Below are 17,881 nucleotides of genomic sequence, written 5' to 3'. Positions count from 1 at the left end.
TGTTGGGGAGGAGAAGGTCAGGAACCTGGTGGGGAAGGTCAGGAACTTGTTGGGGGAGGAGAAGGTCAGGAACTTGTTGGGGGAGGAGAAGGTCAGGAACTTGTTGGGGGAGGAGAAGGTCAGGAACTTGGGGGTCGAGAAGGTCAGGAACTTGTTGGGGGAGGAGAAGGTCAGGAACTTGTTGGGGGAGGAGAAGGTCAGGAACTTGTTGGGGGAGGAGAAGGTCAGGAACTTGTTGGGGGAGGAGAAGGTCAGGAACTTGTTGGGGGAGGAGAAGGTCAGGAACTTGTTGGGGGAGGAGAAGGTCAGGAACTTGTTGGGGGAGGAGAAGGTCAGGAACTTGTTGGGGGAGGAGAAGGTCAGGAACTTGTTGGGGGAGGAGAAGGTCAGGAACTTGTTGGGGGAGGAGAAGGTCAGGAACTTGGTGGGGGAGGAGAAGGTCAGGAACTTGTTGGGGGAGGAGAAGGTCAGGAACTTGTTGGGGGAGGAGAAGGTCAGGAACTTGTTGGGGGAGGAGAAGGTCAGGAACTTGTTGGGGGAGGAGAAGGTCAGGAACATGTTGGGGGAGGAGAAGGTCAGGAACTTGTTGGGGAGGAGAAGGTCAGGAACTTGTTGGGGAGAAGGTCAGGAACTTGTTGGGGGAGGAGAAGGTCAGGAACTTGTTGGGGGAGGAGAAGGTCAGGAACTTGGTGGGGGAGGAGAAGGTCTGGAACTTGTTGGGGAGAAGGTCAGGAACTTGTTGGGGGAGGAGAAGGTCAGGAACTTGTTGGGGAGGAGAAGGTCAGGAACTTGTTGGGGGAGGAGAAGGTCAGGAACTTGGTGGGGGAGGAGAAGGTCAGGAACTTGTTGGGGTAGGAGAAGGTCAGGAACTTGGGGGAGGAGAAGGTCAGGAACTTGTTGGGGGAGGAGAAGGTCAGGAACTTGTTGGGGTGGGGAAGGTCAGGAACTTGTTGGGGGAGGAGAAGGTCAGGAACTTGTTGGGGTGGGGAAGGTCAGGAACTTGTTGGGGGAGGAGAAGGTCAGGAACTTGTTGGGGGAGTGGAAGGTCAGGAACTTGTTGGGGGAGGAGAAGGTCAGGAACTTGGGGGAGGAGAAGGTCAGGAACTTGGGGGAGGAGAAGGTCAGGAACTTGGGGGAGGAGAAGGTCAGGAACTTGGGGGAGGAGAAGGTCAGGAACCTGTTGGGGGTGGAGAAGGTCAGGAACTTGGGAGGAGAAGGTCAGGAACTTGTTGGGGGAGGAGAAGGTCAGGAACTTGTTGGGGGAGGAGAAGGTCAGGAACTTGGGAGGAGAAGGTCAGGAACTTGTTGGGGGAGGAGAAGGTCAGGAACTTGTTGGGGGAGGAGAAGGTCAGGAACTTGTTGGGGGAGGAGAAGGTCAGGAACTTGGGAGGAGAAGGTCAGGAACTTGTTGGGGGAGGAGAAGGTCAGGAACTTGTTGGGGGAGGAGAAGGTCTGGAACTTGTTGGGGGAGGGGAAGGTCAGGAACTTGTTGGGGTGGAGAAGGTCAGTAACTTGGGGAGGAGAAGGTCAGGAACTTGTTGGGGGAGGAGAAGGTCAGGAACTTGTTGGGGAGGAGAAGGTCAGGAACCTGTTGGGGGAGGAGAAGGTCAGGAACTTGTTGGGGGAGGAGAAGGTCAGGAACTTGTTGGGGTGGGGAAGGTCAGGAACTTGTTGGGGGAGGAGAAGGTCAGGAACTTGTTGGGGGAGGAGAAGGTCAGGAACTTGTTGGGGGAGGAGAAGGTCAGGAACCTGTTGGGGTGGGGAAGGTCAGGAACTTGTTGGGGGAGGAGAAGGTCAGGAACTTGTTGGGGTGGGGAAGGTCAGGAACTTGTTGGGGGAGGAGAAGGTCAGGAACTTGTTGGGGGAGGAGAAGGTCAGGAACATGTTCGGGGAGGAGAAGGTCAGGAACATGTTGGGGGAGGAGAAGGTCAGGAACTTGTTGGGGAGGAGAAGGTCAGGAACTTGTTGGGGAGGAGAAGGTCAGGAACTTGTTGGGAGAGGAGAAGGTCAGGAACTTGTTGGGGGAGGAGAAGGTCAGGAACTTGTTGGGGAGGAGAAGGTCAGGAACTTGTTGGGGTGGAGAAGGTCAGGAACTTGTTGGGGTGGAGAAGGTCAGGAACTTGTTGGGGTGGAGAAGGTCAGGAACTTGTTGGGGTGGAGAAGGTCAGGAACTTGTTGGGGTGGAGAAGGTCAGGAACTTGTTGGGGTGGAGAAGGTCAGGAACTTGTTGGGGGAGGAGAAGGTCGGGAACTTGTTGGGGGAGGAGAAGGTCAGGAACTTGGTGGGGGAGGAGAAGGTCGGGAACTTGTTGGGGTGGAGAAGGTCAGGAACTTGTTGGGGGAGGAGAAGGTCAGGAACTTGTTGGGGGTGGAGAAGGTCAGGAACTTGGGGTGGAGAAGGTCAGGAACTTGTTGGGGGAGGAGAAGGTCAGGAACTTGTTGGGGTGGAGAAGGTCAGTAACTTGTTGGGGGAGGAGAAGGTCAGGAACTTGTTGGGGGAGGAGAAGGTCAGGAACTTGTTGGGGTGGAGAAGGTCAGGAACTTGTTGGGGGAGGAGAAGGTCAGGAACTTGTTGGGGGTGGAGAAGGTCAGGAACTTGTTGGGGTGGAGAAGGTCAGGAACTTGTTGGGGGTGGAGTAGGTCAGGAACTTGTTGGGGGAGGAGAAGGTCAGGAACTTGTTGGGGGAGGAGAAGGTCAGGAACTTGGGGGAGGAGAAGGTCAGGAAGTTGTTGGGGGAGGAGAAGGTCAGGAACTTGGGGGAGGAGAAGGTCGGGAACTTGTTGGGGGAGGAGAAGGTCGGGAACTTGTTGGGGGAGGAGAAGGTCAGGAACTTGTTGGGGGAGGAGAAGGTCAGGAACTTGTTGGGGGAGGAGAAGGTCAGGAACTTGGGGGAGGAGAAGGTCAGAACATGTTGGGGGAGGAGAAGGTCAGGAACTTGTTGGGGTGGGGAAGGTCAGGAACTTGTTGGGGGAGGAGAAGGTCAGGAACCTGTTGGGGGAGGAGAAGGTCAGGAACTTGTTGGGGGAGGAGAAGGTCAGGAACTTGTTGGGGGAGGAGAAGGTCAGGAACTTGTTGGGGGAGGAGAAGGTCAGGAACTTGGGGGTCGAGAAGGTCAGGAACTTGTTGGGGGAGGAGAAGGTCAGGAACTTGTTGGGGGAGGAGAAGGTCAGGAACTTGGGGGAGGAGAAGGTCAGGAACTTGGTGGGGGAGGAGAAGGTCAGGAACTTGGTGGGGGAGGAGAAGGTCAGGAACTTGGTGGGGGAGGAGAAGGTCAGGAACTTGTTGGGGGAGGAGAAGGTCAGGAACTTGTTCGGGGAGGAGAAGGTCAGGAACTTGGTGGGGGAGGAGAAGTTCAGGAACTTGTTGGGGGAGGAGAAGGTCAGGAACTTGTTGGGGGAGGAGAAGGTCAGGAACTTGGGGGAGGAGAAGGTCAGGAACTTGGGGGAGGAGAAGGTCAGGAACTTGTTGGGGGAGGAGAAGGTCAGGAACTTGTTGGGGGAGGAGAAGGTCAGGAACTTGTTGGGGGAGGAGAAGGTCAGGAACTTGGGGGAGGAGAAGGTCAGGAACATGTTGGGGGAGGAGAAGGTCAGGAACTTGTTGGGGGAGGAGAAGGTCAGGAACTTGTTGGGGGTGGAGAAGGTCAGGAACTTGTTGGGGTGGAGAAGGTCAGGAACTTGTTGGGGGTGGAGTAGGTCAGGAACTTGTTGGGGGAGGAGAAGGTCAGGAACTTGTTGGGGGAGGAGAAGGTCAGGAACTTGGGGGAGGAGAAGGTCAGGAAGTTGTTGGGGGAGGAGAAGGTCAGGAACTTGGGGGAGGAGAAGGTCAGGAACTTGTTGGGGGAGGAGAAGGTCGGGAACTTGTTGGGGGAGGAGAAGGTCAGGAACTTGTTGGGGGAGGAGAAGGTCAGGAACTTGTTGGGGGAGGAGAAGGTCAGGAACTTGGGGGAGGAGAAGGTCAGAACATGTTGGGGGAGGAGAAGGTCAGGAACTTGTTGGGGTGGGGAAGGTCAGGAACTTGTTGGGGGAGGAGAAGGTCAGGAACCTGTTGGGGGAGGAGAAGGTCAGGAACTTGTTGGGGGAGGAGAAGGTCAGGAACTTGTTGGGGGAGGAGAAGGTCAGGAACTTGTTGGGGGAGGAGAAGGTCAGGAACTTGGGGGTCGAGAAGGTCAGGAACTTGTTGGGGGAGGAGAAGGTCAGGAACTTGTTGGGGGAGGAGAAGGTCAGGAACTTGGGGGAGGAGAAGGTCAGGAACTTGGTGGGGGAGGAGAAGGTCAGGAACTTGGTGGGGGAGGAGAAGGTCAGGAACTTGGTGGGGGAGGAGAAGGTCAGGAACTTGGTGGGGGAGGAGAAGGTCAGGAACTTGTTGGGGGAGGAGAAGGTCAGGAACTTGTTCGGGGAGGAGAAGGTCAGGAACTTGGTGGGGGAGGAGAAGTTCAGGAACTTGTTGGGGGAGGAGAAGGTCAGGAACTTGTTGGGGGAGGAGAAGGTCAGGAACTTGTTGGGGGAGGATAAGGTCAGGAACTTGGGGGAGGAGAAGGTCAGGAACTTGTTGGGGGAGGAGAAGGTCAGGAGCTTGTTGCGGGAGGAGAAGGTCAGGAACTTGTTGGGAGAGGAGAAGGTCAGGAACTTGTTGGGGGAGGAGAAGGTCAGGAACTTGTTGTGGGAGGAGAAGGTCAGGAACTTGTTGGGGGCGGTCAGGAACTTGTTTGGGGGGTTGGGAGAAGGTCCTAACCCAGGAGGGTGAGCTCTGTTTGTTCTCTGAAAACAGTACTGTGAGATGTGTCTTGAGCTAGGCAGTCAGAATGAATGGCTCAAATTACACTTTGCAAAGCACTTGATTACTCAGGCAGACAGGATCTAATTACACATTCCAGACAAATTGCTGGGTGTGTCTTGTCCTCCAAGGGGACCAATCAGAAACCTGGTCTTGTCATCCAAGGGGACCAATCAGAACTTTGATGTTGCAAATTCACACAACCTTAAATGTGAGGCTCCCAGCCATATATTCTCATATTTAAATGGTCAACCTGCCCCCTGGGAGCGGGTTGGCTGCCTCCTTTAAACCCGGAAGTGGGCGGGTTGGAGGTGGGTTGAGGTCGGGTTTGACCCCAAAGCACCGGTTTTTGGGTGTTACGATTATGCCCATAGTTTGGTACACATGTGCCAGTGTGATCTGCAGCACTCTGCCTATACATTGCCCAGTTTCTGTAAGTTCCACAGTTCCTAAAAAGTTAGTGGGGGTAATTTTGACTTTGGGCAATAGTGTAAATCGGGCAATATCGGATCAGTCGCCCGTTGTACATCGCTCCCCATTTTCACTTCCATTGAAGTCAAAAAGCCAAGAGTCAAAATTATCCCCAGTGTGTTTAATACAGAAGCGTTGTTGTACATAGTGTGCACGGACATAACATAATGCATTGCATGATAATTTGTACAATGTAATTTTATATCATGAGCTGTATGTTATACTGGAACAGAATTAACAACAGATTGCCGAGTTTGTGCTAACAGAGCATTTACAATAGTATTCTCTTTCAGTAAACAAAGCCTTTGCAAATATTCACAGTAATTGCATTCCCTGAGTAATGGAAACAGTGCTGCTGCACCACATTGTGCGCGGTACGTAGATATTCAGGGGATACATTTCCGCTGCGAATAGGTAGCATAAAAGTGATGTGTGGAGGAGAATCGGGAGAAGATACAATAAACGTTTTGTATGTGAATACAATTCCAGTGGGGTGCTGTGTGCGGTTAGCCTTCTATAGGGACATTAGGAACAGGAGGAGGCAGTTCAGGCCCTCGAGCCTGCTCCGCCATTCAGTTAGATCATGGCTGATCTGTATCTCAACTCCATTTGCCCGCCATTGAACCAGATTGGTACCCTTACCCAACAACAATCTAGCGATCTCAGTCTTGAAAGCTCCAGTTGTCCCCAGCATCCACAGCCTTTTGGGGGAGAGAGTTCCAGATTTCCACTACCCTTTGTGTGTAAAAAAGTGCTTCCTGATTTCACTCCTGAACGGCCAATCTCTAATTTTAAGATCATTTCCCCTTGTTCTTGATTCCCCCATCAGAGGAAATAGTTTCTCCGTATCTACCCTATCGAATTCTTTTAACATTTTAAACACCTCCATCTGATCCCCCTCAATCTGCTATACTCATAGAGTCATAGGGGCTGGATTTTCTCAGCCCCGAGGAGGTGGGTCTGGAGGCGGAACTGCTGGGAAAGTTGCAGAATTTGGGGGCGGGTGGTAAACCTGCCCCCAACCCGTCTCCATGCCCTCTTGCCAGGAGGCGGGAAGCTGTCCGGCCCCAAGTCCCGTCTCCTTGGAGGCGGGAAGGGATTAAAGCCTAGTAACTGCCTGTTAACAGGTAGAAAATAGGCGTATCCCCATTTTTCATGCTGAAGTGCGAGCTTCCCGACCTGGTGGAACCCCGCCGAGGTGTAGGAGGTCGGAGGGGTCTGAAAGTGCAATGTAGAGGTGAGTGATGGGTGCAAGTGTGGAGTGGTAAGTATGTGAGGTGAGTGTAAAGTGTTAGAAAATGTTAACTTACCTTTGTTTCTACCTACAGCCTTCAGCCGCTGTGGAGCCAGAGTCCCCGACATCTCCATTGTAGAGATCACAGACTGGCTGTTGCATCCTCCGATACAACAGCCAGCTGATTTCTGCAAAGTAGAAAGGTTTGATGAGTCTTGAACACAAGGGCTCATCAAACTACACAGAATGTCAGTGTTTGACCGCTTCGCAGAGCTTCAAACGATGACATTTCTTCTTTCAAAAGTTCTTGACAGATGACATGTCATACGTTGAAGTGCTCTGTCACTGACTTCCCCCTAATTGGCCTGCTGAGCCCGCCCGGCGGGCTTAACAAGGTCAATCAGGGGAAATTCCTGCTGGTTGGCCAGAAACTGATGATGGCGGGATTGAAACCCGGCAAGCAGCAGTCCCACCTCCAAAAGCTTCCCATTCAGGAAATCCAGCCCATCGAGTCAACGGAATACAAGCCAAGTTTATGGAACCTGGCCACATAACTTAACAATTAAGACCCAGTATCATTCTGGTGAATCTGCACTTCACCCCCTCCAAAGCCAATATATCTTTCCTAAGCTGCGGTGCCCAGAACTGAACACAGTTCTCCAGATGGGGTCAGATCAAAGCTCTGTACAACTGAAGCATCATGATCATATCTCGCTTATGACATATACCGAGGTAGGGATGGGTGGAATGTCCCCCTGGCAAGAGACAGGCGGAACAGGTGCTGGTCTGCGGAGCAGGTGCGACTCGTCATGTGAGCTGATGGTTTGAAGTGCCATGCACCAGTGGGTCACAAAGCCAGACAGATTTTTTTTAGGTAAGGGTATCAAGGGATATGGAGCAAAGGCGGGTAAATGGAGTTGAGGTATAGATTAGCCACGATCTAACTCGAGGGGCTGAATGGCTCACTCCTGTGTTCCTGTGTTCCAGCATCATAGTGCTGAAGAACTGCTGAGATTGTAAGTGTTGGGTGGTTGGGGTGGGGGGGTTACCAGATTGCTGATTTAAATTGTGTTTAAAAGTTTAGAAAATCCTGTCATGCTTTGGAAGATTCTTGATGTTCAGATGCCGGGACAGACCAATCACTCGGTCTTTATCCAATAGCAAGGTAGAGAAGCAAGGCATTGATATACCTATCAATTCATCCAATGAAAAGCGACGAGTTAAGAAAGTAACTATAGGTTTTTATTGGCTAAATAACAGAGCCCACCCTCGTGGGTGATCGGATCCAACAAGGAGGAATACCAGCCAGTCGACCACCTTTATACCTGGGCAGGTAGGTGGAGCCATGGGCGGAGTCAGCAGTGGTCAGCCCAGGTATAACAGCGTGACAAGAGGCGACCTCATGTAGTGATACAACAGTGTAACAGTGATAACCATAGTGTAACGATATAACAGTGGAAAACATAGTGTAACGATAGTGAACGATAAAAGTGGTTTACCACAGGCATCACGTAGTTTTGTTTTAGAAATTCCTGTTATTTGTTGAACTTTACTGAAAGGATATTAAGCTGACTTCGTCTAACCGTTCCTGAGGTTAATACCGATTTCAAAAGAACTTATTTTCTGTGCAGGGCAGTTCACCAAAATCCGCTGGGAATGGGGAATTATCAGAGGCCGAGATAAGCAGGGAAGTGGACACCACACATCAGCACAGGAGCCACCTGCTGGACCCCAACTGCCAGATCTGTACAGGTAATAGAAGCAGCAACTCCCAGAACAGATCATTGTATTTACACTTTCCTATAACTGACTACATTACAACAGTGACTCCACTTCAAAAGTACTTAATTGACTGTGAAGCGCTTTGAGATGTCCGGTGGTCGTGAAAGGCGCTATATAAATGCAAGTCTTTCATTCTTAGAATACCAGCTCAGTGGCAGCTCCAGCAGATTCCCCGAGGGATTTGCATTGGGTAAAAGGGACCGATTCACTCTCGTCTGCTACTGTGTGGCTCGTGTGTGTCTCAGTGTCAGCTCCTGTGCATGTACAGTACACAGCGGGTAAAAGGAAACAGTTCAGCCCTTTCCGGTACTGTACAGCTCATGTGTACATCAGTGTTGCCTCTCTACATGTAGGTGATACTTTCCTAAGTATAGACTAGCAGTGGGGCTTATCCATAAACTCTAAACTGAAAGCACCACAGCAGAAAAGCCAGTATCTGAGCACAAGATAAACCATGTTTTTAGTGGAAGTATTCGCTCAACTGCTCGGTGTTACATGGTGTGTAGCTCTCGAGCGAGATACATCAGCCTGTGTTATCTATGTGCTGTGGCTTGTCTAATTTCTGTCACATTTGCGATTCATTAAAGCTTGAGTGTGTTGAGATTCCCTGGCCTTTGACCAGTGCCATTTTGAAGCTAGCTAGTCGGAGATGTGCAAGAGTTTGCCTGGCTGACTCTCCCTACACTTCCTCTTGTTTTCCTATGGGATATACCTAGGGGGGGTGGGGGGGGGTAATTTGAACCTAACCTGGCCGGGTTCAGATCGGCTGCCCGTTGTACACCCCGCACGGTTTTACTCTCCGTTGAAGTCAATAGAGAATAAAATCGGGCGAGGTGTAAAACGGACGGCCGATCTGATGCTAGCAGTTTCCTGCCAGGCAGGTTAAGTTAAGATTGCCGCCCTGGACCGTACTTGACACAAGGACATGACTCGGTTTAGGAACTCAGCATGTGGAGGACTGCAGGTTCACACCTGCATGCTAACATTTTGATTTTCGAAAGCTGTAAGCTCCTTTCCGTAGCCCCCTCCCCAGTCATGTGCCAATCCCTGGCGCGAGCTGCCCTACACCCTCTGCCAGTCCTGTTTTTAACTGTCTTGTGACTGATACTTGAGCTGTGCCCCATTCTCTGACCATCCCTCTTTCTTTGGACGGTTAGCAGAGGGTGAAAGGACGTCACCCGGACTCTGTACTCTGCTGATGACCAAGCTGAGATCAGGGTCTTGATGTGGAGTATTTTAAACCAACACGCGACACAAGGTTTTCAGATCGATAGTCAAGTTGTCTTTATTACACCGGTGGGGAGACACTCTGCTCTGTCTTTAGCCAGACTTCACCAAATTGTTACAGCAAGCCCTGCATTTTTATACATTCGAATAAGCATGGCAGCCTCACGCACAATTCATTCCTGCAACCTAATTGGATCTTGGCCCGCATACACCTTCACGGATTGGGTTACATGTCCTAAGGTAACATGTGTAAGCTGCCTCCTCAATAGTTAGCCCAAACTGCTGAACGCTGATTAAAAGATAACTTGGAAGTTTTGTGACCCAGATAACAAAACCCTGAAGTGCCAGACATCATGTCTCAACTGAGTTGTTTTTAGTCTCAAAGGTCAGTTATCTTGACCACACCTTATGGATGTGGCCTTTCATGTTAGCAACTGTCTCCCTTACACCATTCTGTGAGCTGCCAGCGATGTTATTTTAACTCTTCCCCCACTTCAGTCTCATTGGGGGGAATCATGAGCGAGGGGACATGATCTTAAAATTAGAGCCAGGCCATTCAGGGGTGAAATCAGGAAGCATTTTTTCATACAAAGGTTAGTGGAAATCTGGAACTCTCTCCCCCTACAGGCTGTGGATGCTGGGATAATTTGAGCTTTCAAGACTGAGATTGCTAGTTTTTTGTTTGGTAAGGGTATCAAGGGATATGGAGCTAAGATGGGTAAATGGAGTTAAGGTACAGCTCAGCCATGATTTAATAGCCCTGCTTCATTTAAATAACATGCTGCAGTCTCCCACTCAAAGGCTGGCCAGATTGACAGCTTGGCTGGCGGGCGAGAGTGCAGACAAGTGGCAGGCGGGGACGGTCTCCGCCAGGGGAGGGCTGTTAAAAACAGGGCCCTTATCTCTGTTCTGACGGTCACTAAAAATTAATTATTTTTTAAAAACCTATTTTTGCTTCACAGCTCCAGTGGTTCCACCTGCTAAAAGTAGATTCAGAAGATCGAAAGAATCTTGGGCGACCTCCCATTTGCCCACTTGGGCTCCAGACATTTCAGCCGATGAGATTGCTTTGTCCCAATCAAAATATTTCTCATCAATGGAAAACGCGTCTGGATCACCAAACCCCACCAAGTGCACTGCAGCATCCAAAAGGTAATGGTTTGCACGCATTCCCTAGTGAGAGGGAATTATGCACCATTTACACGTGTCCTTTGTTTATGGGGGCTGCTGATTTTTGTTTGTCGTAACTGTTGCAGCATCACAACTGGTCGAGTGAGCTCCCCAATGCCTCAGTGAGTAAGTCTAGCATTTGGTGTGGTATCGGGCCACGTGGATCAGGAAGGTCCTAGGTCAAATCACTGGTCTTTGCTGATGTTGGGGGTGAAATTGGGTAGGGCTGATACCTTTTAAAAGTTTGGAAAATTAGTGGCAGGAGCTATGTTTTTCTAACTTTTAAAAAATTTGGTTTTCTCGCTCCAAGAGGGAGGTGGTGTGCAAAATCAAGTGCTCCACTTCCCTCTTGGAGCGCGATCGGCAGCAGGCGGGGCAGTGAGTTCTGCAGCGCTGCACACTGAGCCGTGCAGCGCTGCCGCGTTGGAAGGCTCCTTCCCTCCCTTAAAGGGAAGGGCCATCGCTGCAGGCTCTGCAAAAGAAAGGGCACCTACCTGGACCACCAAGGGAGCGGCGAACCTGCGTGATCAGCCCGGCACTCACTCAGAGTGCCAGGCTGATCGATCGTGGACAGGAACCCGCGAAAAAGACCGGATCAAAAAAGGTACTTTTTTTTTTTTTAACTTGCCTTGGCCACCTCTCCTTTGTGCAGCATCCCCGAAGCGGCTGGTCGCCCGATGCACGTACCCTGAAACTGACGTCGTTTTCGCCCGGTGATGCTTCAGGGGGCGGAAATGAATTTCGGGTCCGGGGCGCTACCGGGGCGATGCGTGGCCGGATGACATCATGATCTCCGGCCGCAGGTGGGCGTGGCAATAGCAGTTACCGCTGCCGCAAACCGGCAGGTGAATTTTGCAGGTGGCGGTAACATCGCCGCGCCCGGGCGGTAAGACCTTAGCGCCCCATTATCGCCCCCCGGATGCGTTAATAGGAGGCGCTAAGGCACCGAATTTCTAGCCCGTCATCTTTCATGAAGATGTTAAACCGAGGCCCCGTCTGCCTGTTCAAGTGGATGTAAAGGATCCCATGGCACTTTTTTGAAGAGGATTAGGGAGTTCTTCCAGTGTCTTGGCCAACATAGCGGATGCATTGGTTGTAATCCTCCAAAATTCCCTTGACTCTGGAAAAGTCCCAGCGGATTGGAAAACCGCAAATGTAACACCCTTATTCAAAAAAGGAGGGAGACAGAAAGCAGGAAACTATAGGCCAGCTAGCCTAACATCTGTCATTGGAAAAATGCGCGAATCTATTATTAAGGAAGTAGTAACAGGGCATTTAGAAAATCATAATACAATCCAACAGAGTCAACATGGTTTTATGAAAGGGAAATCGTGTTTGACAAATCTATTAGAGTTCTTTGAGGAGATAACAAGCAGGGTGGATAAAGGGGAACCAGTGGATGTGGTGTATTTGGATTTCCAAAAGGCATTCGACAAGGTGCCACATAAAAGGTTACTGCATAAGATAAGAGCTCATGGTGTTGGGGGTAATATATTAGATTTGATAGAGGATTGGCTAACTAACAGAAAACAGAGAGTCAGGATAAATGGGTTACTTTTAGGATGGCAATCGTAACTAATAGGGTACCACAGGAATCAGTGCTGGGGCCTCAACTATTTTCAATCTATATTAATGACTTGGATGAAGGAAGCGAGTGTATTGTAGCTAAATTTGCGGACGATTCAAAGATAGGTGGGAAAGCAAGTTGTGAGGAGGACATAAAGAGTCTGCAAAGGGATATAGATAGGTTAAGTGAGTGGGCAAGAATTTGGCAGATGGAGTGAGGGAATGTGGGAAAATGTGAAGTTATCCACTTTGGTAGGAAGAATAGAATAGAAAAGAAAAATATTATTTAAATGGAGAAAGACTACAGAATGCGGCGGTACAGAGGGATTTGGGTGTCCTCGTACGTGAAGTTAACATGCAGGTGCAGCAAGTAATTAGGAAGGCAAATGGAATGTTGGCCTTTATTTCAAGGGGGATGGAGTGTAAAAGTAGGGAAGTCTTGCTACAACTGTACAGGGCGTTGGTGAGACCACACCTAGAGTACTGTGTACAGTTTTGGCCTCCTTATTTAAGGAGGGATATACTTGCATTGGAGGCAGTTCAGAGAAGGTTCACTAGGTTGATTTCTGGGATGGAAGGGTTGTCTTAGGAGGATAGGTTGAGCAGGTTGGGCCTATACTTGGAGTTTAGACGAATGAGAGGTGATCTTATTGAAACATAAGATTCTGAGGGGTTTGGACAGGGTAGATGCTGAGAGGATATTTCCCCTCGTCAGGGAATCTAGAACGAGGGGGCGTAGTCTCAGAATAAGGGGTTGCCCATTTAAGACGGAGATGAGGAGGAATTTCTTCTCTGAGGGTCATGAATCTTTGTAATTCTTTAGCTCAGAGAGCTGTGGAGGCGGAGTCATTGAATATATTCAAGGCGGAGATAGACAGATTTTTGAGCAACAGGGGAGTCGAGGGTTATGGGGAACAGGCAGGAAAGTGGAGTTGAGGCCAAAATCGGATCAGCCATGATCTCATTAAATGGCGGAGCAGGCTCGAGGAGCCGAATGGCCTGCTCCTGCTCCTATTTCTTATGTTCTTATGTAACATTCCACCCTCAACCAAAATCACCAAAAACAGATCATCCGGTATGCATTCATTTGCCTTATGTGGGAGCTGGATGTATGCAAATTGGCTGCCATGTTTAGCGACATAACGGCAGTAACTCATTGTAATTCATTGGCTGTAAAGTGCTACGGGACATCCTGAGGTCATGAAAGGTGCTATGTAAATGCAGGTTCGTTCTTTCTATCGGCCGTGAAGAGCTCTGTTACGTCTTGAAAAAAAAGAAAAAGCAAGACTTGCATTTCTATAGCGCCTTTCATGACCTCAGGACATCACAAAGCGCTTCGCAGCCAACGAAGTACTTTTGAAGTGTAGTAACTGTTGTAATGTAGGAAAGTCGGTATATAAATGCAATTCTTTCCTCCTATTTCTGCAAACGTGTTGACTGAAGCTTTGTTCCATTTCTGAAGACGAGTTCCATTTTGAAGCCTTCTATTTCTGGAACAGTGTTCTACTTGTGGAGCGGTGTTCTTTTTCTGTAGAAGTGTTCTGCAGATTGTGTTTCATTCCTGGAGAGGTGTTCCATTTTAGCAGCTATGTTCTATTTCTGGAACAGTGTTCTATTTCTGTAGCGGTGTCCTGTTTCTGCAGATGAGTTCTATTTTGGGAGATGTTCTAATTCTGCAGACATGTCCTGTTTTGGGAGAGGGTTTATATTTTGGGAGATTTCCTGCACTTGGGGCGAGCTATTCTGTTTTGGGGGGTGGGGCGAGGCTGAGTTTTGGGAAAGGGAGTTGTGTTTTGGGAGAGTTGCTGTTCTTTGTGCGAGATACTTTTTGGGAGAGCTGCTTTTCTTTAGGAGTGGTTGCCTGTTGGGAGTGGTGTTTTCAGGAGAATGGTTCCGTTTCAGGAAAGGTGCTATGTTTTGGGAGTTGCATCTCGGGAACGGTGTTCTGTTTCGGGAGAGTGGTGCTTTTCAGTGGAGATATGTCGCATTTTGAATGAGTGGTGCGTTTTGGCGAGGTTTGCACATTACTCCTCATTACGTTTTAGGGCCTTTTTGCCCCTTTCACTCTGACATACATTTGGCCGCTGTGCGCCAGAGTACCCTCGTAGGTGAGCCTGGCTCTTGCGAGAGTTCACACTTGCCCGATATATTGGTAAGCTTGATAAAATGCCCAAGATAAGAAGCCTTTCTTTAGATTTATTTAACTACTTCTTCTTTCCTATGGTAGTAGCAAAGCAAATTAAAAGTCAATATCTAAGTCAGATATCCAGGCCAAAGCTCCCGGCGTAACAGCATAGGTATCTTGTAGACTGCCTGTGAATTTCTTCTGAGGGCAGTGCTCAATGATGTGCTCCAGGGTCTGATTAGGAGCTCCACAGTCGCATGTTGGGGCTGCTTTAATCTTCCATCTATGGAGAAGGTGGCAGCATCTACCATGACCGATTTTGAGACGGTTGATGGTTGTCCACTGTTTGTGAGGAAGGTTTGATCCTTCAGGTTGTACTGTGGGGTCCTCTATAAGGAATCCATTCCGTGTCGCTGTTCTTCCAAGCATTTTGCCATCGGTGATCAAGGCTGAGGGGAGATCGCTGAAGGGCTTCGGCGACGGTCCAAAATGGCCTTCTAGATTTGAGACGGGTTGGTGGTAGGTTGGTCAAGTCTGAACAACCTACTTTGACTACCGAATCTATCCTGTGCCTCCTCAGGTTTTCGAGAAGCAGCAGAATGTTACAGCACCAGACTTTGGTTTAGGCTTTAACTAACTAGCATTTACTGAACAGCAGATGAACAAGTGAATAAATAACAGTAATTTTATGTATATAATATATGTGATGTAATAAAACTCACTACGCACTTGGTTCGAGTATAAAGCAAGGCTTTAACCAACTTGTTTCAAAACATGGAGGTCTAGTTGTACTTCACTAGTTCCTGTCTTACAAAATGTCCCTGGAGCAAACTGGGCCCACGCCTGAGTATTTATACTCCTTGGACGGCGCCACCAGCTGGCCATCCAGTGTTATTTCATGAGTCGTTTCTTCATGATGAGATTTATAACAATATGCATACATCTATAGTAGTTGTTTAAGGAAAATAAGAAATGTTTTGCAATTTCTGTACCAAGTTGTTTGCTTACATAGTGATTCTTTTTATATTCTCGCCAACTATTGAAGCTGCCTTGCCTGATTTAGTCTCTTTGAACGAATAAATACCCATCAAAATAGTTAGCTGGGCTTCCTAGATTTGAATAACTGTCAGCTAAATTCCACTGGCAGAATATTCAGTAACCAGAGGACACAGATTTAAAATAATTGGCAAAAAAGTCAGGGGGGAGATGAGAATTTTTTTACGCAGCGAGTTTTTATGATCTGGAATGCACTGCTTGAAAGGGTGGTGAAAGCAGATTCAGGAGTAGCTTTCAAAAAGGAATTTGATCTCTACTTAAAAAGGAAACATTTTCAGGGCTATGGGGAAAGAGCAGGGGAGTGGGATTAATTGGTAGCTTTCAGTGAGCACAGGCACAATGGGACAAATGACTTTCTGTGCTGTATGATTCCATGATTCTATGAAATTCGAAAGAAGCTGACAAGTCAGGCACAGTTTTTTTAATTTATTCACGGGATGCGGGTGTCGCTGGCGAGGCCAATATTTATTGCTCATCCCTAATTGCCCTTGAGAAGGTGGTGGTGAGCCATCTTCTTGAACCGCAAACCACATAAATGAACTAATCTATGGCATGTTTTTATTTGAATTGTCTGGCTTGACTACTCCCTTAAGCCCAGAGGTAACCGAATAATCGTCTTTGAGTCATTCGTATAGGGTTAGGCTGGGACATAAATTCAGAGCCCAGCTGGGTTTTTAACGGTGACGGAATTAAAGGGGCCTCTACCAAGCTGAAGCGCGACAAAAAAAATCTTCATTTTTGCCACATTCCTAATTGTTGGGTTCTGGAGATAAGCTGTTACCCATCCAGTTTAAATCTTAACTCCTGTAAATAGTACAGAATAGGATTGAACTTAAATTGCTGTGCATAAAAATTCAGAAAGCTCTTTTCTTCAGTGTCTACCCTGGAGTTTAATAGTACTGCTGTGTTTAAATCTGTATTTACAGCCAATGCATGGACTGAAGCAAGATGTGACTGGTCATAAATTCTGACTTTATTTATATTTGATACTTGTACAAAACAGTGAATTAAAAATTGCTGCGATGTCTAGAACTTGTGATGTTCTTCAGCAGCGACAGCCCCAGGGGGAGAGGTTGGGCTGGAGGCAGTGGTAGGATAATAATCCCAGTCCCCACATCTGTAGAGTTCTGACATGACCAGTGTGGAAATATCAACGGGAGATTGACGATTTATTGCTAAGTGATAGACAGGTTTGTGCTGTGGGCCTGGGCTCACTGGGATCTGGTGCTGTGATGGCTGCACTTCTCAAGTTAGGATCAACAGGGGCCGAGTAGAGGCAGCTTTACACGGCATTTAATCTGCAGTATACCTCTTCTGGGAGTACTTCATGCTCCATTGGATATTTAAAAGGGAAAAGCTTTCTATTCCCGAGGATTAACATTCCTTGCCTTGATACAAAATTCGCAGGGAAAATCCCACGTATATTAATTTTTCTTTAAAAATGTGTTTTTTTTACTGCAGATTTCTTCCTCAGAAACACGCTATTTGGAAGGGATTCATCCAGATGTCAAATATGAAACGATTTTTGGTGAAAGCATATCCTGTCCTTGGTCACACGGACCATCTCACAAAGGTACGAATCACTATAGTTACGGGGTGGTACAGTTTGGACATCGTACCGTCCGATAGGCAACTTGGTGGCCTGAGGGTTTGGGCTTGTGATACCCTCATTTGCAAATAATGGGAGAGCTGATGGTCAAGGCTCAAAGTGCCAAACCCGTCCCGACAACCTGAAGTGTGTAGAGCTGGATAAGTTTCCCCAGCTGGAAATGTTCTCCTTGCATTAGGGACATAGGAATAGGAGTAGACCATTCAGCCCCTTGAGCCTGTTCAGCCATTCAATGAGATCATGGCTGATCTGCAACCTAACTCCATATACCCGCCTTTGGCCCATATCCCTTAATACCTTAGGTTAACAAAAATCTACAATCTCAGATTTAAAATTAACAATTGATCGAGCATCAATTGCCGTTTGCGGAAGAGAGTTCCAAACTTCTACCACCTTTTATGTGTAGAAGTGTTTCCTAATTTCACTCCTGAAAGGTCTGGCTCTAATTTTTAGACTATGCCCCCTAGTCCTAGAATCCCCAGCCAGCGGAAATAGTTTCACTCTATCTACCCTATCTGTCCCCTTAATATCTTGAAAACCTCAATCAAATCACCCCTTAACCTAAATTCTAGGGAATACAACCCTAGTTTGCGTAATCTCTCCTTGTAATTTCACCCTTGGAGTCCGGGTACCATTCTAGTAAACCTACGCTGCACTCCCTCCAAGGCCAATGTAAGGTGTGGTGCCCAGAACTGCTCCCAGTGCTCCAGGTGTGGTCTAACCAGGGCTTTGTACAGCTGCAGCATAACTTCTACCCCCTTGTATTCCAGTCCTCTAGATATAAAGGCCAGCATTCCATTAGCCTTTTTGATTATTTTCTGTACCTGTTCATGACATTTTAATGATCTATATACCTGGAACCCCAAGT

At 48.3% G+C, this 17,881-nt stretch overlaps 1 protein-coding gene across 1 annotated transcript in view; it reads left to right on the top strand.

Annotated features, from left to right (window-relative positions):
• The window catches only part of LOC147103069 (uncharacterized), an 82,159-nt gene that overhangs the window by 39,976 nt on the left and 24,302 nt on the right, over nt 1–17,881 (top strand). Inside the window, exons 9-11 of the mRNA XM_085962354.1 lie at nt 8,110–8,230; nt 10,450–10,639; nt 16,866–16,977. Of these exons, the coding sequence (XP_085818480.1) occupies nt 8,110–8,230; nt 10,450–10,639; nt 16,866–16,977 (423 nt within the window). The remainder of the gene's footprint in view (nt 1–8,109; nt 8,231–10,449; nt 10,640–16,865; nt 16,978–17,881) is intronic.

The sequence above is a fragment of the Somniosus microcephalus genome, chromosome 20, assembly GCF_052327205.1.
Source record: "Somniosus microcephalus isolate GS21.2 chromosome 20, FLI_Smic_1.0, whole genome shotgun sequence".
Lineage (NCBI taxonomy): Eukaryota > Metazoa > Chordata > Chondrichthyes > Squaliformes > Somniosidae > Somniosus > Somniosus microcephalus.
Note: the sequence above shows the minus strand (reverse complement) of the source record. Positions and strands in the feature narration are given on the sequence as shown.